The sequence below is a fragment of the Ambystoma mexicanum genome, chromosome 3q, assembly GCF_040938575.1.
Source record: "Ambystoma mexicanum isolate Mex_15411 chromosome 3q, UKY_AmexF1_1, whole genome shotgun sequence".
Classification (NCBI taxonomy): domain Eukaryota; kingdom Metazoa; phylum Chordata; class Amphibia; order Caudata; family Ambystomatidae; genus Ambystoma; species Ambystoma mexicanum.
Genome location: NC_090926.1, coordinates 1,274,431,635 through 1,274,456,106, shown reverse-complemented (window position 1 = coordinate 1,274,456,106; position 24,472 = coordinate 1,274,431,635). Strand labels below are relative to the sequence as shown.

General features: G+C 44.0%; 1 protein-coding gene across 2 annotated transcripts in view; it reads left to right on the top strand.

Moving 5' to 3' along the window:
• LOC138447868 (complement C3-like) overlaps nucleotides 1-24,472 on the top strand; it is a 1,306,650-nt gene that overhangs the window by 871,197 nt on the left and 410,981 nt on the right. For both annotated transcript variants that reach the window (XM_069604330.1, XM_069604329.1), the window contains one exon: nucleotides 22,086-22,175. In XM_069604330.1, the coding sequence (XP_069460431.1) occupies nucleotides 22,086-22,175 (90 nt within the window). The remainder of the gene's footprint in view (nucleotides 1-22,085; nucleotides 22,176-24,472) is intronic.

Genomic DNA, 24,472 nt, shown 5'->3' with positions numbered 1-24,472 from the left:
CGGCGGAATGCACCGCGCACAAGCGAGATATCCATGCCCTGGTGCAGAGGGTGGGCAATCTGGAAAGCAGGGCTGAAGAGGCAGAAGGTCGGGCCCGGAGAAACAACGTCCGGATTGTGGGCCTACCGGAGGGGGCGGAGGGCCAGAATCCCACGGAGTTTATTGAGACCTTGCTACTGCAGGAGATTACTGGGGGCGCCCTGAAACAGGGGTTTGCGGTGGAGAGGGCACATAGGGCCCTGATCAGAAGGTCACCGCCGGGTAATCCGCCCAGGCCTGTGATCGCCAAGATGCTCAATTACAAGGATCGGGAAAAGATCCTGGAACATTTTCGCAAAGGGGGCACCATACGGCGAGGAGAGGCAACCATCACTGCTTACCCCGACTACACCTTACAAGTGCAGTGCAGTCGCATGAACTTTGGGGCGGTCAAGAGGCGCTTGCGGGCGGCCGGTTTCAAGTACATGCTACTTTACCCAGCCAAACTGAAGGTCTTCTTTAAGGCTAAGATGCTGTTCTTTGACACCCCGGAGGAGGCCATGGAATGGCTTGATGCACAGAACTGCCCGCAGGAGCCAGATGGGCGGATGGCGGACGGAGCGGGGAGAGCTAAGTGATGCTGCGGGCCTGGCTGGGCTTTGAACATTCGGACTGGAATATAGTCTTTGCCACTTTGTTATGGGGGTGTATGTTTTAGGAGTTTGGAACATGGTCCGTGAGCGCGGATACGGATGCGGAAGGGGGCGTCCGGGGGCCGTTGTTTCGTACCCCAGTTTGTGTTTAGATTAGTCACTGTGTGAGGGGTGACACCCTGTCGGGTTCTCTACCTGGGCTTCCGGAGAGAACCGAACACGGGGATGCCTGAGATCCAGGGATGGAGCTGGGCAGTTGGTTGGGTTAGGGGGGTGGGGGGTGTTAGTTGTTATGTGAGCCTGGGGAAGAAACTGAGAAGGGAGATAGTCGGGGTGGGGGAGAGGCGAACAGACCGGGGGAGGAAGTGGGAGCTACTGATAAATCATGGGAGACCTTAAGATACTAACGTGGAACATTAGAGGGCTGAATAGCTACCTAAAGCGTAACAAGGTTATGTTGTATTTAAAGAGGCAAAAGATAGATGTGGCCTTGTTACAGGAGACGCATTTGACACGGGATAAACTGGAATTGGTGAGGAGAAAATGGAGGGGGACAGTAGTTGGATCCACATTCTCTGCTTATGCTAGAGGTGTGCTGGTTTGGGTCGCACCACACGTCCCGTTCAAGCTTTTGGGGGAGGTTGTGGAGTCTGACGGGCGGCTGGCCATGGTGAGGGGGCTTGTGGAAAGTAGAGTTGTTTGTATTATAAATACTTATGCTCCCAACTAGGACACAGCGACTTACTTTAGGACACTGTGCGTGAGACTCGGAGAAGGGATGGGGAGTACGGTAATCTGGGGAGGGGACTTTAATTGTGTGCTTAACCCCAGGGAGGACAGGTCGGATGGCAAGATGGTTAGGCCCAGCCCAGCGGCCAAGGTATTGCAGTCGCTACTAACGGACCTAGGCCTGGTAGACGTGTGGAGAGTGAGGCACCCGGGTGGGAGGCAGTATTCACACTATTCGGCTCCGCACCAATTGCACACGAGGCTCGATTACTTTTTTGCCACTCCGGACATTCTTACGGAGTGTGAGCAGATTGACTACAGGGCGAGGGTCCTTTCGGACCATTCGCCCCTGGTCATGCAATGGCGGCTGCGCCCCCCACGTGCGCGGATTCCAACATGGCGCCTTCGGGCGGAAGCGCTAAGGGATCCAGTCTTCAAGGAGGACATGAGGGAGGAGATAGTCGCGTACTTTGAGGCGAACACAGGTAGTGTCAAGTTGGCTGGTACTTTGTGGGAGGCTTTTAAGGTGGTGATGAGAGGAGTTGCCATCGCGAAGTCTAAGGGATTAATGGGTGGAGTCCTGACCGATCTGCGGGAAGCCGAGATCGAGTTGGAAAAAGAATTAGAGAAGGGCGGGATTGATATGGAGGCGGTTACTGAGCTGCAGCAGCGGTGCGCGGAACATTGGGACAGACTCTGTAATCTGAACATTCTGTTTTGCTGTTTGAATGGAGAAGACTTTGTTGATACAGATGGTCGCTAGATTACTGTTTAAATACAGCTCTTGTTTAGCTCCAAGGTATCTTAGTGCAGGACAAACAATTCCACCTTAGGAGCTTCAACATGCTTATCTATGTTGACATAGTACAAAGTTCATTTTGCTCTGCTGGAGTCAAAAACACAATTTCTAGCATGGGTCAGAAAGCACAAGTTAATCAAAATGGTGGGTAACTTTAAAATGGCGGCGTAGACAGCTTATTGAACGTTCATTTAAATGCGATTTACAGCACAATGCAAATGCACTTAGGCCAATGTTCATTATCAGGCGGTATTATGTGAAATGTGCTTTTACAAACCCTCCTTTTGGCCTAAGCCAAGAGTATTAAACATTAGCATCATCCGAAAACCGTATCTCATCGTCTGAACATCATTCGTACAACCCTCAAATGTACCCATTTGTTGGGAACCTTCTCTTTGTATGCAGAATGGAACAGAGTTTGGAGTATGGTTGATGGTATAGGAGGGAGGCATGGCATCCCTATTACCTAAAGGAGCCATTTTGAAGGTAATCATTGATTGGAAAGGTCTAGAGAGTCTGTCAGAAGGCCTAATAGAAGCAACATTTAGCTTGCTTCTATTCACAAACAGAGAACATCCTAAAGGTGTTAAGACTCATTTTTCAAATTCGTTAAGATTAGTTCCATCAAAATTCCCATCGGCCAAAGAATAATGCCCTCAGCGAAGCATAACAAGCAGTAGTTAAAGGGAGAGGATGTATATACCAGCCCAGTCCCTTTCCCGGATGTTGCAGCAAATGTGAACATATCCAGCAATTGATCTTATTTAAAATGGCATGGGTTGCATTAATAATCATTAAGAGGGTATTGTTATGATAACCCCCTCTATGTTGGAGGTCTCGAGGACGTAGAGTGTGAGTGTGCAAATGCACATAAGGTGGAGACACAGTGGAGATACTTGCAATTGGCAATAATACATCAAGCGGTTGTGCATTTTCCAGATACCAAAACCCAAATGTCAATGCAATTGTAATACAAGCTTCTATTGTGACCAGTGTCCATTTGGTCCTAGAGGACCATGACTCTCGATGAATGGATTCTTTATCAACAAAATGATCAAGATCCTTTGTAGTACGAGTGGCCTCTAAAATAGGCATAGTTTCTCAGCGTCCATCAAGAAGCCTCACTCTTAGGCTTTTTTAGTTCATCCGTGGGTGGCACTTGACCATGTGGCCTATGTTGATTAAAGGTAACTTTGATGGTCCCTGCCTCTTAGTGTATGCAGCAGAGGAATGACGAAGGACTGGCTCAACGGTAGTTTCTTATGGGCACAGCCTAGCTGTACTTTCCTATCCTATTTACATTAATGTAATGTCAGCAAAATCGGGTACGGCATGATCAGTGAACAAAGCGTTGTTGTGTCCTGAAGAAGATGAAGAAGCAGAAACAGGTAAACAAGAAATTGAAGAAGAAGCTACAATCTCCCTAGGCCCCACAGGCTCAGGAAGGAATTTCGAAGAAGCAACAACAATCTCCCATGGTCCCACGGGCTCAGGAAGAACCTTCGTAACACCCTCAGTGTCGATCAAAGCAGGCTCGTTGTGAGCATCGGGATCATCATTTCCCTTCTCCTCCCCTTTGTCATAGGGCAGAGGAAAAGGAATCCTCCTCACGTGTGTCGCCTAGATCCAGCGCTTCTCCTCAGCCACTTGCACGCCGGTTTGCATAGCCAAAAGGATATGATGCGGTCCTCTCCAACGAGGTGCAAGGTAGGTGCCCCGCTCAAAATTCTTCAGAAGGACCCACTGACCAGTTCGAAGTTGATGACCTGGACCCTCATATTTTAAAGGGAGGGCTGCTCGTATCTGTTGATGAATTAAACGCAAGTTTCGAGTCAACTGGTCACAAAAATCAGACTAAAGCGGATACTCGACATCTTTCAACTGCTTGGGTTTTGGAACATTCCATATATTTGCTGGTCTTCCCATTATAATTTCATTGGGGGACCAAAACTGACCTTTGGTGTCGGTGTTCCTTTCCCAATGTTATGTTGCAAACATATCATGCAGCTTTGGACAAAACGTACAGCAGTTTTCTGAATATTAGTATTATACCAGACAGGATCTAACTGTTTGCAAATCTTTTTGGCACATATGTGTGTTGGGCCATGGGCCATGGTAACCATAGCAGTGACATAGCAGTGACATAGGCATTGGGTAGCATCCATCTTTGTTTTTCACTATCCGCCCAACAACCCTCATCATCTAGATCCGCTGGACCCTCAGCACACTTTTTGATTTCTTCTGGAGTAGCTTCAGCCTGAATTTCTTTCATACAGCTAATCCCTTCATCTATCATACAAGTGTCAGTGACCCCTTTTTTGTTGTATCCAACACGTATATTTTGTTTGAGTGCAAATCAGTAGCAGTCTGTTTGGCTATTCTGTCAGCAAAAGCGTTTCCCTTTCCCACATCATCCGTCACTTTCTGGTGTACGGCACACTTCATTATTGCTAACTGTGTAGGAAGCGCAAGTGCTGAAAGAAACCGGACTATTAAAGTACCATCCTGAATTTATGTTCCATGTGAGGTCAATAATACTCTCTAAGCCCATAGTCAGCCAAGGTTATGAACCATCCCAAATGCATATTGACTATCAGTGTATATATTTACACTAAGCCCTTCAGAAATTTCACAAGCCCTAGTTAACGCAATAATCTCTGCGGCCTGCACAGAATTATGCGGAATTCGTTTAGTTTCCACAATAGTGCTCAATGTGGTGATTGCGTAAGCAGCAGTGGATGTACCATGCAGAAGTTTGAAACAAGAGCCATCACAGAACAGCTCCCCTTGCGGATTCTTTAAAGGTGTATCAACTAGATCAATTCTGCCTTTTGTTTCTTGCTCTGTAGTATAGAGGCAGTCATGTGACATCTTGCCACTACAGTCTGTTTCTTGTGGGAGAGGCAATAAAGGGAATAGTTCAGCCGGATTTAAAGGGCAACATCTCTTAATTTGGATATGCGGAGCAAATAGAATCAGCTTGTACCTTGTTAGTCGAGCTGATGTGAGATGTTGCGTCTGCGGTCTGTTTAATAGAACGTCTACGGACTGGGGTACCATTACGGTTAAAGAATGACCTAAAACCATACCACATTTTGTTTCACGGATGCAGCAGCAGCAGCTACAGCTCTCAAACATCTTGGCAAAGCGCATGCAACAGAGTCTAATGTGGAGGAAAAATAGCTGCACAGTCTATTCTTGCCCCCATGTTCCTGTGTTAAAACAGCCAAAGCACATCTATCACATTCATGCACATACAACACAAAGATCTTTTCGTAATTTGGTGTGCCCAAAACCGGTGCTTAACACAACGCATCCTTGAGCAAATCAAAAGCATTCTGGCAATCCATGTCCCACTGTAAAGGCAAAGAAATACCATTCTTTGTCAGTGCCAACATAGGTTTTATCGACAAAGAAAAATGTGGGATCCACTGTCTACAATATGAGGCCATGCCTATTAAAGCTCTGCCCTCTTTCTGTGTATTTGGGACAGACATACCCGAGATGCTTTGTATCCGTTCAGGAGTCAGTCTTCTTCCCTCCTTCGACAGGAGATAGCCTAAATAGGCAACCTTCTGTTGACAATATTGAAACTTCTTCAACGAAGCCTCATGCCCAAGTTCTGATAAATGAATAAGCAGCAACACAGCGCCCTCTTTCCAAGCAACTTCAGAATCAGCAGCTAGAAGTAAATCATTTACGTATTGCAACAACGTGCAAGTGGAACGCAACTCAAGCGTATCAAGCTGTTCTTTCAATGCTCTACTATAAATGCTTGGACTCTCAGTGTACCCTTGCGGCACACGAGTGAATGTAACTGAGTGTCCCCCTAGGGTGAATGCGAACAATATCTACTATCAACATGTACAGGAATACTGAAAAAAGCGTTTTTCAAATCCACAACACTAAAATGTGTAGTCGTAGCTGGAATCATAGTCAGAATTGTCGTAACATCAGGCACAATCAGAAACTGTGGAGCAACCACCTTATTAATTGCGCGTAAGTCCATAATAAAACGGAAAGGAATCGCATTATCCCCTTTCTTATAGACGGGCAAAATCAGACTATTACACACGCATCCTGCAATTTCCTCAATTACACCTCGATGCACAAAATCAGAGACAATACATTACAAAGCCTGTTCACCTTCAACCGAAATCTTATACTGCGGAATATGCAGCAATTTAACACCTGGTTTCAACACGATCCTCAGAAAAATAGACAATCGAAGGATTATCAAAAATGTTCCCACTAATAACATTCTGTTGCTGACTATCTTGTGATGGCGTCTGTTGATTCTGTGCAAACTGACTCCTACCAGGACCCTGTGTGGGAGCGAGGGGCCATTAGGCCCCTCGCGTCCTCTACTTCTCAGTACAAAACTCAGACCAAGTGCCTCCAGTAGTGGGTTCGCCCCTTGCCCTTATGTGTTAACTTTGGTTGACTTCCGCGTAGATGGGACGACTGAGCAGGACACGGGGCATCCATTTTTGTACCCCCTTTCGACTCCATCTTGGTGACTAGGCCTCACTGCGATAGTACATAAACGCTTCTCTTCCCTTTTCTCACAGCAGCACGGCCAGGCACGCAGGGCACAGGGCCCCCACGCCGTTCTCACTCTGGCTGGAAAACTTCAAGGGTCCATTCTCACGCTGAAGCCGGAGATGCTTGCAACACATAATAAATGTAACACAATGCTCTTCCTCTGAGATCACTGTCCTGCATGTGAACCAGCATAAGCTAAGCACATAGCTCGGTCATCTCCACAAACGTGTTGTTGCCCCTCCCACACCCTTGCCAGTGGAAACTTACTGCCATTGTGACCCTGTGTCCCTGCAAGATATTCCTTTCATGTGCCAGACCACTGACCATGCCATGATGCCCACCCAGCAGATCCCCAACTAACATTAGACCCCTGCTGCAATATATCGTTGCCTACCACTAACAAATGCCACATACCAGAGATTGTTATGAGTACAGACCTTAACTTCAACCAGTGTATTATAGCCGTCAAGACCCTTAATCTAAGACTTGTATAATCCAATGTTATTGATAGTATAGATATATGTGTGACTTTTATAGAGACATCATAAACTACTGAAAGTCTTTGAACAATTATTATTTAGTGCTTGCATTACTTGAGAATATATTATGTTAGCTTAGAGTGACCACCCCGCCTCCCAGCGACCTGACCTTCACCCATGCGGAGCACAGATGACTGACCTCAATCCTCCCGCCAACCAAGCGACCAACCCGGATGAAGAGATGCCACCCCACCTGAGACATCGAGTGAACTGACCAATCCGGGACCAACGTCGTATCCTATGTTAGTTGCGTCATTTACCTTATAAAATGGAATGTAATGATAACTTGGCGGAGTGCTCTCAGATATCTCTTGAATACTATTCATCAGATAAAACCTTACCTTGAAATCTCGCAGCCTGCTCTCTTTGCCTTATTCCCCGTCAGGGGTGTGTTTGTTTTATTCTTTTTGCACGTCAAAGACGGGGAGGGCACGAACAACCCCCTGCCCCAGGACGGCCTCTAGATCGCTATCCATGGCACCATATGTGCTATTTGATCTCTGCGGTAGGATCGGGCATTGTGCTCGCCAATGACCCTCCTGTCTACAATATGCACATTGGTTCATGTGTACAGGACCCAGTTGTGCGCTACCCTGTGGTGTAAATTGGCCTCTAAACTGTGTATTCCCACCTCTGGCTCCTCTAGCTATTTGCTGCAACAATACTTTAGTCTTCAGGTCTCCCTTCTTCTTTTTCACCTTCTCTGTATTAACCCAATTCTCATAGTACTGAGCCATATGTAACACTTCAGATTGTGATTTCGCTTGCCAAGCACTCTCAGAAGTCATGATCTGTGATTGGATTTCAGGCAATAATCCACGCACAAACCTATCTACAAACAACCTTTTTCCTGGCTCTGCACTTAAATCTTGACCAATAAAATCTGAAAATGCCTGCTCAAATATGTTAAAATATTCTGTTGCACCCTCTGACTTCAATTATATGCAAGCCGTAAGCTTATCCCATTATGATCCTTTTTTCAGGAACCAGAGATTTCAATTTAGTCACTATTCTGTCTGGCAACACCAGTATCACCTGTGGCGGTTTCTCACCAGCATTTCTTTCCCCATCTATTAGTACTAAGGCATCCCATGTATCACCCAATCCCTGCCTGATCATCTACAATTCTAATCTGCTTGCACAAATCAGCAGGAAGGATCACAGGAAACAACAAATCTATATCACTCAGCGTGAAAACTGATGAGTGAAAGACAGATTCAATTTCTTCATAAAATCCTGTTGGATTCTTCCTAATATCTGGAATTGATTCCCTAATGGTATTCACTTCCTCTCTAGAAAATGGGACATGAACAAACTGTGAGACATAATGTGCTTCAATAGTAGTAGGTGTTCCTGCTACGGCATCAGCTGGAATCTCTACTTTCAGGACAAATGTCGAAGGAACCTCCCTCATCGGCAATTGTTAAGTAGGCAAATCTGAACGTCTATTAAGCAACAAGCCTAAATCAAGTGACAAAGTAGTCAAAGCAGTATCGGGCGAAAATGCTCTCTTATAAATGACCATCAAATCTACGGGACAACAAAGCTTTCTCTTCAAAAATTCATCTTGTAGATACTCTACCATCACCCGTAATACTATCCTTTGCATTTCCTGAGCATGCTGACTAAACGTGTCATGCACTTCAATGGGAGAAATTGAAACATCCGAAATCCATCTAAGAGCGTCTCTTGTGCAAATGTGCATTTCTTCACTCATTGATTTCAATGGAGGAAGAAATCGCTTCTGCACATATGAAGTTTGCTTTTCACTTACATCCATCTCATCTTTCTGTAACCGATCTAGCTCCCTTTTAAACTCAAATACCTTCTCTACATGCTCATATACTTATACTTTCTATGTAGTGTCCCTTGAGCGGGCAAGGATGTTCAAATCCCTCAACCCCTGTGGGACATTCATGTCCGTCAAATCACTCCATACATCGACTAAATACGTTCCCATCCTTTCTTTCAAAATATTCTGTTCAGGAATACCCCCTTGATCAGAAATCGCAACTAAAACAGATGATTCATCGCCCTCTTCTATGTACTTTTTAGCCCATGTATACAATTCTTTTTTTTCTGTTCTTAGTACTGTAACATGAGTCACTATTCTTGAATCAGCTCCCGTCCCTTCAACCACTACAGGTGAAGCAGAAGCACCTGGTAAAGAATCAATAATCAGAGAAATAGGCTGAGGAGGAGAGGTGGTTGCAGAGGATTTCATGACTGACCAGATCAAAACCAGCTGATAGATCTAGTAGAAGGAGGAGTGTTATGTTGCCTTTTTCTATTTGCTCGTCGATTTGTGTTTTTAGCTCTATTAACGCCGTTTCCGTGCCGTGTCTAGGCCGGAAGCCTGATTGCCTCAGGCGTAAGAGGTTGTTTGCTTCCAGATAGGCCTGTATTTGGAGATACATGTATTTGGAGAAATCCTGTCAAGAATTTTCAATAGAAAAGATATTGTGGTGATAGGCTGTAGTTTGTGGGCACATTAGGATCGAGATTAGGTTATTTTAGGAGGGGGAGTACCCAGGCATCTTTGAGGTTGGTAGGGACTGTTTTGATTCAAAGGATGAGTTGATAAAGGCTGAGATGGGCGGTGCCAGATCTTTTGCTGCCTCAGGGCATATGTCACCTTGGCAGCTGGAGGGTTTGAGGTGGGTGATGATATTTTCCACTTCAGTGATGGATAGTGGAGAGAATTTGAAGCGGATACCAGGGGCCTGTGCTGGAATATGTGTCTTAGTAGGTCTTTCATCTGTATTGATACTATGTTTTTTCAGTTTGATCTTAGCTTGTCGCTTTGAGATTTTATCAAGTAAGGTATCCTGAATCTTGGTGCACCATTCTTTGTCTTTAGCACAGGACTCAGGAGGAGGGGTGGGCGTTTCTAGATCTCTGAGGATCTTAAAGAGTTCTTTGGAGCTGGATTTAGCATTGTAGATTCTATTATTATAGATTTCACTTTTCGTTTGGAGGATTGCTCGCTTGTATGCCTTAGCCGTTTTCAAGAAGGTGTCTCTAGTCACGGTCGAAGGTAGGTTTTTCCAAGCCGATTCCGTATTTCTTTTGTTGTCGCATAAAGTTTTAAGGTCAGAGGTGAGCCAGTTATTGAGGTGAGCCTGGGGTGAGCCTGGGGCGTGGCTTTCCATAGTTTCAGGGGGACGATGGTGTCAATGGCTTGGTGGAGCATGTGGTTGTAAAGGTCCACAAAGGTGGATGGGTCAGTGTTCAAGTTGGAATAGTTTAAAAGAGGTTATATTAAAGGTAGTAGGTTTCATGAGGTGATAGTTTATTGTTTCTGGTTATGGCAGGGGTAGCTAGGAAGTTAGTGGAGGGGAGGAGTGAGTATGGTTGAATGGTGAATATAATCACATGGTGATCAGTCCATGCGCATGGTGCGTTATCGAGGATGTTGGTTTTACAGTTGAAGTTGGAAATCCAATAGAGAATTCTGCCTTTGTTATGAGTTGGTTGGTTTGTTAATACGGTGGGTCCTTGGTCTACTTGGATTTAAATAAACCCTTCGTTTTTACAATAAATAGTGTTTCAGTGTTTCTTTGGACCATATGTGTACTACAATTTCTTTGTACTGATTCTACAGCGCTCTCTCCTTCATAAGATAAGCCTGGCTGCTCTGTCTACGCTACCATATACTCAGGAGGTACAGCCTTGTACTAAGAGTGGAGTCTTGTACTGTCCCAGTTGAATGGTTTTACAAACCCTTCAGAAAAACTGTCCTAACAGTGTCCTATTAGGATAGGCTTATTAACAAGAGTTGATGCACACTATAATCCATCTGTAAATAGTTTGTAATCCATCTGTAAACTATTTCCCCCGTCTTGCGTAATGGAGGAAATCACATGAAAAGCAGTGGTCAACATGGTACTCATTTAACCTTCAAATGTAGAATTTTAAGGCCTGTTTCAGGTTCAAACTCTGGAATCTTCCTCCTGGTGCAGGGGTAGGAAGAACACTGCTGAGTTATTTGTTTGTTGAAACGCAAGTCGATCTTAGGTCAAAACATAGACCTCACACTTAAGGTGACTTTCTCCTTTGGCTGCTGTAAAACATAAAGGGAAACTGAAAGTGCCTGCATCTTGGAATCACTTTTGGCAGATGTGAGGGCCACTAAGAAAACAGTCTTGAAAAACAACAGTCTTGGAGGGCAAGAATGAAGTGGATCAAAAGGATTCACCAACATTAATGTGGTACCCAGATTCAAATCCCAAGGAGTGGGCACAAAAGGTTTTGGTGAATACACATTTGTTACGCCCCTGAAGAATTACATCACAATAGATACTGCAAACTACAAACCTTGTCTGAGCATCACAAATAGAGAGCCACCAGCCAACCTTTCCCAGTGACAATATTCAACCGCAATTTTGTCATTGACAGAAAGAAGACGCTCAAGAACTATGTCAATAGGTCATTACAGTGGGTCAATCCCTTTGTGACGGCACCAGTTTATGAACATGCACCAACAATAAATATAGATGGACTTGGTGGGCATGTGCCTTTCAGAGAACATCATACTAAGAATGTCTTCTGAGAGGTTGCCGTCCTTCCACCTCATTCTTTCAATAGCCAGGCATGAAGCATTCAGCATTGGAGTGAATCCCTCTGATGCACACCTGCCTAAGGAGACTTCCTTTCTAAGGAGTGCAGATCAGCATGTTCAGCATTACTGGGGAACATGGCCTCCATGACAAGACTGTAGAGATTAAGATCATTGCTGTCTTCTACAACTTTCCCATCACCAAAGGAATAAGCAGGAACTGAGTGAACATATAAACCCAGTTGAATCCGAGGGGACCACCAAGCGGTCACCAGGACATCCCCCAGGTTGTCTCCCGCCAGGTACTTCCTAGACCTGAGGATCCTGAACTTCTTGATGAGATAGAAGTGAACAGGACAATCTGGAGAAGTCATCACATGGAAAGAAATCTGCTCCATGATCTTCCTGTTCAGCTCCCACTTGTAGGAAACTCCCAAGAGATGACGCAGTACGTAGGTCTGAGTAATCAGACTACCAGCAAGGTGAAATGCTGTCACCGTCATTCACAATCAGCTAAAACCACAGTAATATGGTATCCCTGTACAGCCTGAGACTCCTCACCCCATCCATCTTATTGAAGTGGTGTCCAGAAGTGGTGTTGTCTCTGAGAACCTTTAATAGGCAAACCTTGGATTCATGGTAAGAACAACCACAATGCCAGATTAACTGCCCTGACTGCCACCAAGTTAGTGTTAGTGTGAAAAGACTTCTCCTGTCATATATCACAAAAAGATCTTGCAGATGAGATCCCCATCCCATCAAGCGGCGTGACCGTTGTCAGTATCTAGCAGCACCTGCTACCAGTGGAAGTGCGCTTTGGGAATCGAGCGTTTGTAAAGGCTGTTTGTAACTCTGTGAGCCCAGCAGCATTGCGAGCAGGAGCTCTTGCTGCTCTCCGCTTCCTGGAGGAGGCGGGGCTTATCACGCGCACGTGACGTATCACGTGACCGCATCTGAACATAAATTGCTGGCCAAACCACCCTCGCGCCAAAAGCCCTGGTGGCAGAAGGGCTGGTCCTGGGCCATAGCCACCGGCATATACCGAGCAACAAAGTTGGTGTCCTTGGAGAACCCAAGTAAGTTCCATCTAATATAACACCACTTGATCAAAAGTACATTGACAATACTACGGGATATAAAAACCCAATAAAAACAAAAAAACAAAAAAAAAGGCTGGGAAGAGGAAAGAGACATTGAAACACGCCTGTGATAGGTCAAAAGACCTGCAGGTAAGTGCTGGAAAATCAAATTTGGCACCATTTTAGAGAGCACGGGGGACTGTTGGGGCTTTGACCCCTTTGATCCCGTCAGGCACTTACATTTGATATCATTCTACTTAAAGCAATTGTGAAACTACCATGTCAATGAGATACAATTTGAGAAGTGGACCATTGGTAGAACCACATACTCTCCAGGAGGGGGAGATCTCGTTAAGTCACCATGTTTCATTACAGCATGATGATATCAGGCATGATTTGCCAACGAGTATTCCCGCTGGTCAGGCCGGGCTTACACATGTACAAATTCATAATCCCGTTACAACATATCATAATGGAAGAGAGGACTCAGGAAATACAGTTTTCTCCTTGGTATCTACGCTCAAACGAGGAACCACAAACATCAAGGGGACTATAGACCAATATTTTAAGTCAAGAGGTCATAGGAACGTTCCCAATGGCGGAGAGGGTTTACAAACCCCATAGCTTCACAAAGGCAAATCTGTAGAAGGGATGGGAAATGCCACCCTCCAAATTGAAAACCTAGACCTTTCAGAAGGCAGCAATTTGTCTGCCATTTTACCACATAATGTTCCAGATTCTGGCTCTCTTCTGAATGCAACAGAAAATATTAGAAGAGAATCAAGGGATCATTCGGCTTTGAGCCCTCCACCAAACACACACGATCAGCCCCCTATGAGAAGACCACAAGCTAGCGAAATAACCTTAACAGCTTTGAACTTTGTTTTAAATTCCTTGGTGGGGGTATATGAGGCAACGAAGGGAGACATCCAAGTACACACTGGAATACTGTTGGAAATATCTAAAGATTTTGACTTGTTTGAGTCCTCAATAGTGGGACTTACCAACGCCATAAACAGTGCAATTCTACCATCAATAACATCACTGGCAGGAGATCTAGCTTCACAAAAATTAGAGATAGCAGATATCAAGTCTATGCTTCAGAATATAAGTTTGGAAAGCAAAGAAACCAATTTAATGTTACAAAACTTCATTCAGACCCAGAGAAACATCAAGGGTCCTGAGCAACCCTCATTGGACGATCCCTCCAAAGATCGATCCCCCTCCATATGGGATGATACGCCACTATCCTCATCAGTGATGGAAGAGTTTTGCCGTTTAGCACAGTTGGCAGACGCTAAGATACAAGACGAGGTGATCCGCATAGAAGAACACCTTTCCCAGAAACAAAGTATAGTTGAGGAGGAAGGGAGCCCTGCAGAGGAAAATGCAGGTCAACCATCTCAAAGGAGGAGGAGGGTGAGAAAAAAAAACAAAAAATGCAAGACATAAATCCCAACAGAACTCTAGACAAGAAAAGAAATCCAAAAATATGAAGGCAAAAAAATCTAACAATGCCGATAAAAACAAGTTCATCAATAACCTAGCCAATGCATCAAAAAACCCAAACAAAGAGAAGAAGGATAAAGGAGAGAAACTTTGCTCAGAAATGGAGATGGAGACTCGTGAAGTGCAGGAGCCGGGAAAGAACAAGAAGAAGCTAACTGCTAAATCAGGGTCTGATAGCCAAAACGTCTCTAATAAAACAGTAGGAATACAAACAGAGCTAACAGACAGCAAAAATCAGGAGAACGCAACAGGCCCAGTGGTGGGCATCCTTCCGCCATTGATTGTGGGGAAATCAATAAAGTGGGCTCCAATCTTTCTCCCCAGAGCCAAACAGGCTTCAACAAACCTGCCCCAGTCTGGAGCTCATGCTTTAAAAATAGCTCCAATATTTCTTCAAGGACAGAAAAAAACAACAAAACCAGTAGAAGCCCTGGTTAAAAGAGTTGAAAAAACTAGCGAGAGCCTACCACCAACCCGGGATCAAGAAGAGCTGCTAACATCGCCCTTAGTGGTAGAAGACAACACAGAATACGCCTCCAGAACAAGTAAATCACAGAGACACTGGATCCAGAAAGGAGGGAGAGCAAAACAAAAGGACAGAAAGGGAAACATCATCCGGTAGAACAAATCCCTTTGCAGCCCTGCGGCTTTGGCTTATAGGACATAAAGACAAAATGAATTGTAAATACTTAAAGAGAGGGTCACTTTTGATGCTCTTTAAAAAAATACCAGATTTATACCTCTTTTCATCAAATGATATTGAGTACGTTACATTCCCAGAGCGACCCATTTAGTAGAAGTTGGGTTTACATCTAAAATAGGGGCAAAGGCAATCCTGGATGCAGCAGGCCCTTTACAAAAACAAGGGATATCCATACATGAAGACATGCCCTCAGACATCAGGGTTGGGGAAGAAAGGCAGGAGGAAACAAAGGAAGGAGGCAAAATAAAAAATACCCAAGTAAAGGAAATGTCAGCTGTTGCACATGGTAAAATCGAGGGGGATAAACAGACAATGTGGGCGCTCCTCCCGGAGATCATAACACAGGTCTGCCAGAAACTGGGTGTGGGTGAGACATGTCTTTAGTTGGGAGAGTATGAGGGTGGCAAGTTGGAACACGCATGGCTCTAGTTCTTTTAGGAACCTCAATATGAGATCAGAGCTATTTGGCAAGAATTAGCTAATTCTCCTACAGGAGACATGGTTAGTTAACGCACCAGAGCTAGAGGGTTTCATAATAACTACACAAGCCGCAACAACAGTGGGGAAAGGAAGGCCAAAGGGTGGTCTGCTACTTGCTTGTAATACAACTCGCTTTAATGAGGTGACAATAATCTCAAACGACCAAGACGGGATCTTGGCAGTAAAATGTGTGGTCGCTACATCTAAAGGGTCGAAACAAATAGTAGCAGTAAACTTATACTGGAATCGGGCATCTTTAAAGCTTGCCATATTTCTGGATGCCTTGTCTAGTGTGCTGACTGAAATAAAATTGTCCCACCCTGACGCATATGTTTTGGTGGCAGGGGACTTAAATTCCCAATGTGTTGAAAGTGGGAAAGGGAAAGGCGCACGGAAACACAAGGCCATCTCCTCAAATGGAAACACTTGGGGATCTTTCTTTAAAGATTGGGACCTAAAAATGGGGAATGGATCTCTGGAAGGAGACATTCCTCCTGCAAGCACATGGTCCCGGGGAGAATCAGAATCCACTTTGGACTACATGTTCATGTCTCCTAGTATGTTCGACCAATGTGAAACTATGAATTTAAAAGAAGGAGGCACAAGTGACCACAAGCGAGTAGAAATATCAGTTAAATGGCAAAATGTAAGGGTTGTAAAGAGGTTGACAGAGCACATCATAGTAAATAACCAAAAAAATTGCGTGGTTAAATATAACAGGGACGGAGAGAAACTGAATAAAGCCCTGGAAAAATACAAACATGATGCAAGCAATACAAAACTGAAAGATATGTGCAACCCTTATGCTTTCCATGACTTTTTGTGGTCAGTTGAGGCCCCCAGTCTTGTGGTGGGTCAACTAAGAAAAACCTATAGACACGCATTTGACGACCACACATGGGAGCAGAAGCGCGAGATGCAGCGGTTGGTAAGTGCCATTAGAAGGGAGGAAGCTGTTAAATCTATCAGAGAGACCAAAATAAAGTCCATTAAAAGTAAATACAAACAATGGTCAAGACAACAACGAATGTCCCGGGCCCAGAAAGATGGGGAAACCATGCTCAAGGCCGTCCTAAATAAGAACTCACTGAACTTTTGGTCTTTAATAAACCAACAATCTACAGACCAAGTTGGAGCCTTGTCAAACATGGTTATTAAAACAGAGTGGATAGAATTCCTGTCAAAAAAGTATGCACAATCGAAGGGGGAGCCTCCTTTTCTCATCTCTGTCGGCCAGTGGTATTTGGAAACAACGGAAGAGGATATCTATGCCTTAATAATGAAATCTTTGGCCTCAAGGGCGGCAGGCCCCAGTGGCTTAACATATCAAGTCCTGAAGGGAAACCCTAAAAGGTGGGCCTGCCTCCTAAACACACTGTTTCATGGGATACTGAGGCTCAAAAAGATCCCGTCATCGTGGAAGTCGGGAATCATTGTCCCAATATTTAAAAAGGGGGATCGAAGAGACCCTTTAAATTATAGACCAATCACTCTCCTCGATGTGGAAAGCAAATTGTTCACCAGCCTAGTACTAAGAGACTTGGAATCTTGGGCTGAGTCAAACAACATCCCCCCAAAACAACAGACAGGCTTTTGAAAGGGACATTCCACCTCACTTAATGGCATAGTACTTTCCACCCTCTGTAACAGCAAGGTGGGGGGGCAAGCGTCACAACTATATGGTGCTTTCATAGATCTATCAAGTGCCTTCGATCTGGTGAATCGGGACAGACTATGGTCCAAATTAAAAGTTAGAGGCACTCCAACCCACCTCATTGATATACTGGTCTCCCTCCACGAAGAAAACACAGTTCAAGTAAAACTTAACTTAGATGGATTTTTATCAACACACATCCCAGTGACGAGGGGAGTGAGACAGGGGTGCATGGTTGCTCCCTTCTTGTTTAACTTCTATTTAGCTGACTTCGGACAGGAAGTGGAGACCGCAGCATTGGGCAGTGCCAAGTTAGGCACAAATGCAATAAAGTGGCTCATGTATGCTGATGACATCTTCCTACTGGACAAGACACCAGGGGGCCTTCAGAGGCTATTAAACGCCTTGGACCAATACATGAAAGACAACGACCTAAAGGTTAACCCAGATAAATCAAAAATGGTGATTTTTGGAAAGAAAGGTGGCAGAGAAGGCCAATATTGCTGGACAGTGGGGGGCAAACGAATACCTGTGATAGATGAGGTCATCTACTTGGGCTACACTCTGCACGCCACACCAAGAGCTTGTACGATATGGTCAGAGATGCGACAAAAGTGCACCCAATTGATGGCCCAATTGCAAAAAATTATCAAGCAATAATGTAGGTTTTCCCTCCTACCTGCCATCCGTTTCTATCGAGCAAAGATCATTCCAGTCCTCCTATATGGCTTAGAGGCAAAACCACTGGCGTGGTCGATGGATTGGCAGGCAATAGAAGCCAAGATCTGGAAAAAATCTTTATGTCTCCCAAACAGCTTACCAATGGCCAGCCTGCGGTTTGAGTTGGGCCTTTCCTCACTTGGGGTGCATGCTAATTGGAAACTTCTATCTCTTTTCAACTTGATAAGTAATCCTATGCGTGATACGCTATATGAAGATCTAAATGTCCATTTGAGCTGTGTCTCGGTGGGGGTACTGTACGACCTAAAGAAAGTATCCCTAGAAATCCTCGCCAGATGCAACAGCGACATAGATACTCTAACCACAAACTCCATGAAGATAAAGAGGGAGCTACTATTAACAGACTGGATAAAGACAATCGACCACACACGATCCTCAATAGTGGCACCCTCTCTTTCCCCAACGGACAAGAGACTTAGTTCCTTAGCCAACTATCTGATGAAATTCCCGGATGCTAAAGGGAGGCAAAACTTTCTCCGACTCCGTTTGGGTTTGATTCGCACTGGAGCAGTCCTTGCTCGATGGGGCTGCGGGGAAAGGAGCAACCATCTATGCTCCAAATGTTGGGACCCAAAAGACCAGTCATTGGAGCATATATTAAGATTCTGTGAAGTCACATGGGAAGTGCAAAAGAAACATCTGGAACGTTTTGTTTGCGCAAATGATTGGCTGTCATCAGAAGATTTCTGGGTGAGAATGACTTCAGGTCATGAAACGGCATTGACTATAAACGTGGTTAGAGTTCTACAACAGTTAGGTTTCACTGGAAATTAAAATGTTTTTTTTTCTTTTCTTAATCATTTAGACTGAAGCAGTGAAGTTAAGAAATTTGGAGAAACATGTTTTTCTTTTAATGAGATGCAAATTTGTAAATTTATTCTTTTTGAAAGTTTTCTTTTGTATTTGTGAAAAAAAACAGTTTTGGTTTATACCACAATTAAAAAAAATAATTAAAAAAAAGTATCTAGCAGCACTTTTCTGGAGTTTTTTCATTAGCAGAATCCTCTTTATAATCCCTGGCTATGACTTTAGGAAATTGAATCTGTAAAGGGTGCACTTTGTGCTTGAAGACGGAACATTGTCCAGCTCTCCCCTGTACTACTTCCACCCTGATGCTAGCAGCACCATTTTGGGTTAAGCACTTTATAATGATGAAGTGCTACAGTGAGTGCTAAAAAGAAAGTGACGGATCAAAATACTTCCTCCTGAAGAAAGTTCTTAAGAAATTACATGAACTGAAACATGTTGAGGCATACTACCAGGGATTAGATCTACCGGTCTGTGTATTTGGGTCTTCATTGACTAGCATTTTCCCTCTCCTGTATATATTACATCAATGTGTCAATAGGAGTTGTGTATCTAGTCCATTGAATGACTAGTGATGAACTGTTACAATTTAATTGTGAGAATTTAGCTTGGTGTCACTTGCACTTTATTTTACTAGGTTTTAACATCTGTACGTTTTGTATGATGTTTTTGTAATAATTATAAATAAAAGTTGTATATTGTGATAATATTTTGGCTGATTTTTTTTCTTTACCTTTTGTATTTGTATTTTGTTTCTTAACACTGCACCTATTCCTATGACACATCCTGCACAATCTGTTGTGTCTAAACCGGCTCGAAATAAATATTCTGATGTCTCCTATGTCTTGTGTCCCATCTGATGATAATGCCCCTACATGTCTTGTGGGAGGTGTTCAACAATCACACCTGCTGCTTCCAAAATAGTACGGGTGTAGTAAGCTAGTAACACGATGCTTTAAAGGTGCATAACTGCCTGAAGGGAAGATCTACAATACCACTGCAACAATTTTCTTTGACTCCCATCTCAGGGGGTGTTGAAGGGAAAGCAGTTGGACAAGAATCAACAGTGGCAGCTTGAATCAGCAAGCTCTCTGGTGTTGGATGAGCCGTAAGAAAGAGTGGGTCTAATGTGCAAGATCTCTATCCACTGATGGTGCAGAGGTCACTAATGGTGAGGGTCTACTCAAACCACTGTTTGTCCACTGTATATTGGTGGTTTCTGGCTGTAAAATGTCTGTAATAGCAAAGGTATTAACCTACTCATAGAGTGTAGACAGTCTCTCAGTTTTTACCGCCCTTTCTACCACAGCCCTAAAAGAGCCAAACTGGCCACATGGGCCAAATCTTTGCAACATACCAGTTTCTGAATAGGGCAGAGGTCCCACTTGCTTCACGAACAATATGTGCTAATGGTAGCAAAGATTCATCATGTTGGTCACCAGAGCAAACTCTTCTGCAAGTTCTAACTCCATGTCCGTTGGATCTACTAGAAAGCCATAAGGTAAATCCACGTCATCCTCTTTAGCCACATACATGTTGTGAAACCTCTAGAAAGATGTGTGTCTGTCATGACTGCTTTAATAAGACTCCTCGATGGAAGCATGCAGAACCTGCTGTGTGGAAGGTGTCCACACTGGTGCCATCAGCATGGCGCGAAAGATAAGAGCTTCTGCAGTGCAGATAGCGATGATGCCAAGGAGGAAGAGGAGAAGGTATGTTATGGTGTGCCATGCCAAAGGCATCAGATCCTCTGCTGCCTTGCCTCGATACAGGGACAGGGGGCAATGCAAAAGCCGGGCACAGTTCAAACACCTCTAGCATGGGAGAGTGAAATGTATTGCCCTGGGATGATGCCCAGCTTGAGGTGGGAAAACAAGGTCTAGATCCACTTGCCTGAAAGAAGACGTTTGGAGTCATCTGCATCCAACAGCACTTCGATCGCCAGTGTCGCTTCCTCCAGGTTGAAGGATGGGGTCTAGAAGAAGGTTCCCTTCTGGTGTTATGGTGTTTATTTTTCTTTTGTTTCTTTCATTCTTCAGTCCAAAACGAGAGTTCCAAGAACAGTATTTCAGGTGCTGACTTTGAAGGCTTCGGCTCCATTGGAGGAGATTTCTATGGGGTAGATCTCTGAGGAAAAGTCAAAAACAGGATTGCTACACACTTCTTCCCCACTTTGGGGTGCATTGAGCTTGGTGGAGCATATTTCTCCACAGATTTTGTTGGTGCTGCTAGCTGCCCTGTTGCTGTCAAACCTCCCGGCCGTGGCTTCGCTGCTGGTTATTACAGTATCAGAGTACACCAATGTCATGCAGGCTGACTGGAGCAGTGAGCAGGCATGGGCAGCATGGATACCCATCATTGCCACCTTCCAACTTATTGTTACTGAAGAAAATGAATAACTAGCCCTGCCTCGTCGATGTGGGTCATCAGGTTAATGAATTACAATGAGCAAGCCCAGGATGAAGAGACACGTGGACAGTGCACGCTGTTCTTGCTTCTTGTGTAGCTACTACTGACTGATAGTTAAAGTTACCAAACCCCCACATCATTGTCAGACTGAACCAGGGCCCAGAAATAAGTACCAGTGCAGCACCCTGGATAACACCCCCACAAATTAAGCACTGCTCCTAGGGAGTTACTGCCGTGGGGAAGATTTGGGAGGATGTCTGAAATGCCTGTCTACGTAAAGGTTTTATTCTCTCTTACTATTGTTTTTAGTAGGACAAGTGTGTCCTCTCCAAAGCACATCTCTTCTGTGTGATAGCAATGTCAGTTGGAAACTCATCCTATGAGAATGCTTGGTGCTGCTCTGTAAAGATATATTTCCCACTGGTTGGGGGGTGTTATTTAATTTCACTGTTCTGTCTGTTATGCAATTATCGTGAGTTGTACATAGAAAGTATATTTTTGGGGTAATATCCCTCTTTGTCTATTTTTTGGCACCTGACATAAGGTACTCCACTGTACTTTTAAAGTGCTCCCTGGACGGCAGAGTAGATTGGGGTCTGTGAGATATTGACCTCTATGCGACTTATCACTTTGGGGCCATGCATTGTCCGGGTGGGTAGGCATGATGCAGTAATCAGGGTTCTGTAAGGTGAAGCGTGATGACTGCTTGTCACTGAAATGTCCACAAATCGTAGAATGCTATTTTAGTGAAAATCAATTTAGGAAAAACCATTTAATGACCTGGAGAACTGTACTTGAGAAAAATTAATTGGAATGATCTGGAGAAAATAATATCTGTTTAAAGAGGGAAATATCACTAAACCTTTAACCCCTGTGATTGATTGGTTTCTTTCTCTAACAGAAAATGGCATCCAGACTGTGCGTGTAGAACCCATTTCGTTGCATGATGTCGTTCCAAACACAGAGCCATTGACCTTCATCAGTGTGAAAGGTAAGAGGATTACAGATAAGCGTTGGCGTATTGCCCCTTTTCAATGTGTTGGTGAAAAATGGGTCGGCTCCATGAAAAAGTTAAAAAATAGCAATACAATAATTCTTGGATACTGGAAACATTTCTCGTATCAACCCTTTTATTACTCAAAGGGGCTGATGTGTGAGCAGCAGTGGGCTTGATTTTTGAGCAGCATATAATCCTATTAAGGAATCTGTGCAGGATAAAAGGATCACAGGGAAAGTTTTTGGTCTGGCTTTTTCAGTGAGAAATATATAATATTTGTGTTGACAATGCAGATGCATGTATTTTTGTCAAACTGCTAGCCTCAGCACACTTAGAAGAAAATGACCGGATGCACAGTAAGATCTTCTACTCCAACATCAGAAGCAGATCTCAACCTGGTGAGAAGTGTTAGATGGCTCAATAAAAGTTGAGCCATTCGATAAGAAAGGACCAGCACACTTCAGCAGAACTTCTGTATTTCAAAGTGTTTTAATGAACAGATCAAGTACTTCTTTAGGTAAAATGGGACAGCACCACACTTCTCATTGGGCTGTCTATAGTTTTAATAGTCAACTACTGACACTTGGTGGCAGTCCCAGCCAAGTAGACAATTATTTAAAGGCCTTGTCCAGTCAATGAACAATGTAACACGCTGCTATTTTGTGTATAGCCCCTTTATTGAGCCATTTTATGGCTGCCGTTGTCATAGCCATATCGCCTTGCAGAAATATCCTTCGCGGGGAGGAGATGCGCCCTTGTGGCTTGTTAGGTAGCTGAAGATTTTCCTAGTTTCTCCATAAACGCTGAACAGTCTTAATAAAACATATAAGTATAGCCATGTGCATTAAATGTACCCAAACTATAAATCAAATATGTAAGAGACCAGAGACGTTCTCAGGCAGTAACATAAAAGTAACAGGCAGGTGCAGTGCACACTTTCCTCACACAAAGCACGGCTGCATGATGACCAAAACTGTTCATATTTTTATCTGCACCATGCAGCAAGCATCCTTTGGTTATTTCCTGCCATGGGTTGGTACATCTACCTCTTTCCTTTTTCATAAGTAAGAGCACTCTTCAGCTCATGGGTGGAATAGATTATGATGGATCCCCCGTCATGTGTTCTGCCCAGCATTTGTTAAAAGTTAAATATTTGAAAGTGCTACATGGAATCTCATTCTTTGTAAAATTATTCATCAATGTACTTTCTTCTCATATGGGGCCTTTCCTTGCACATTCCAGATGATAACAAGGTATGGGGCCTTTCCTTGCACATTCCAGAAGATAACAAGGATGCCTTCCGACCTCCTTCCCCCTTTTACACTTAAGGGAACCTTCTGAAAGAGGCCTTATTAGAGGCAGCCTTAGCTGTTGAAGAATGTTGTGTTCCCTATTGAATACTAGATCTGCTGCTTCCATCGCTCTGATCATAGCAGATGTAATTCACCATCATAATCCGGAAGTTCTCTTTCTTTCTGAAATTTGATTTGATAAATGACTGTACTGCCATACTATTTACTTCAGGTTAACCGGGTAGTCAAGAATGGAGGAGGCATTACAGTGATCTTTAAGGTTCACTTTCAAATCATAGAAAGTTCTGTTCAGTTGTTGCTTATGCCTGCAGCACTCATGGTAGAGGTATAAATAAGAATTTGTTTACCAGGAGCTCAAAGCAGCTCCTGAGTATCCAGCATCAGAACCTCTGTGGAACGAGGAGCTGTTTCATAACATGACGCAAATGTTTCTCCCATCGAGATACAAACTATAACTTTGTGTCCTTCATGTCTGCCCCATTATGCTATACACATTCCTAAACATACAAACCTAATGTACTTTGGGTATGTTTGTATGCCACCAGTTGGCCTAGGAAGCCAGATTTAGCTGCTGCTCGCGGTTGGTGTCAAGCTAACCTGGCATTCATAGGCTATAACCAAGAGCTAAATAGCCCCCAGCAATTTTGAGCCCCGCATGGTCCTACATTTTTCCATTAATGACCAATTAGTCATTAAAGCAATTTTGTGCTGTCATCTTCCAGGACCCACTTCTCATTTTTGGCAGGTTTCAACCATCTTGTTTCCTAGGAGTCCACCATCTTCTAGTCCTCGGAGAGTCTACTATTGGGTAGACATCTCCATCAGAACAGATAGTACTAGATTTCCAAATATTATCGCTGCAATAATTCTGTTCTAACTCATTCACCTTATCACAGTTAGTGACACGGTTTGAATCTAGTTCCATTTTGTGGGGTCAATCTTGGTTACCTCAATATCCTCCTTTCTCGTGGCCTGTCC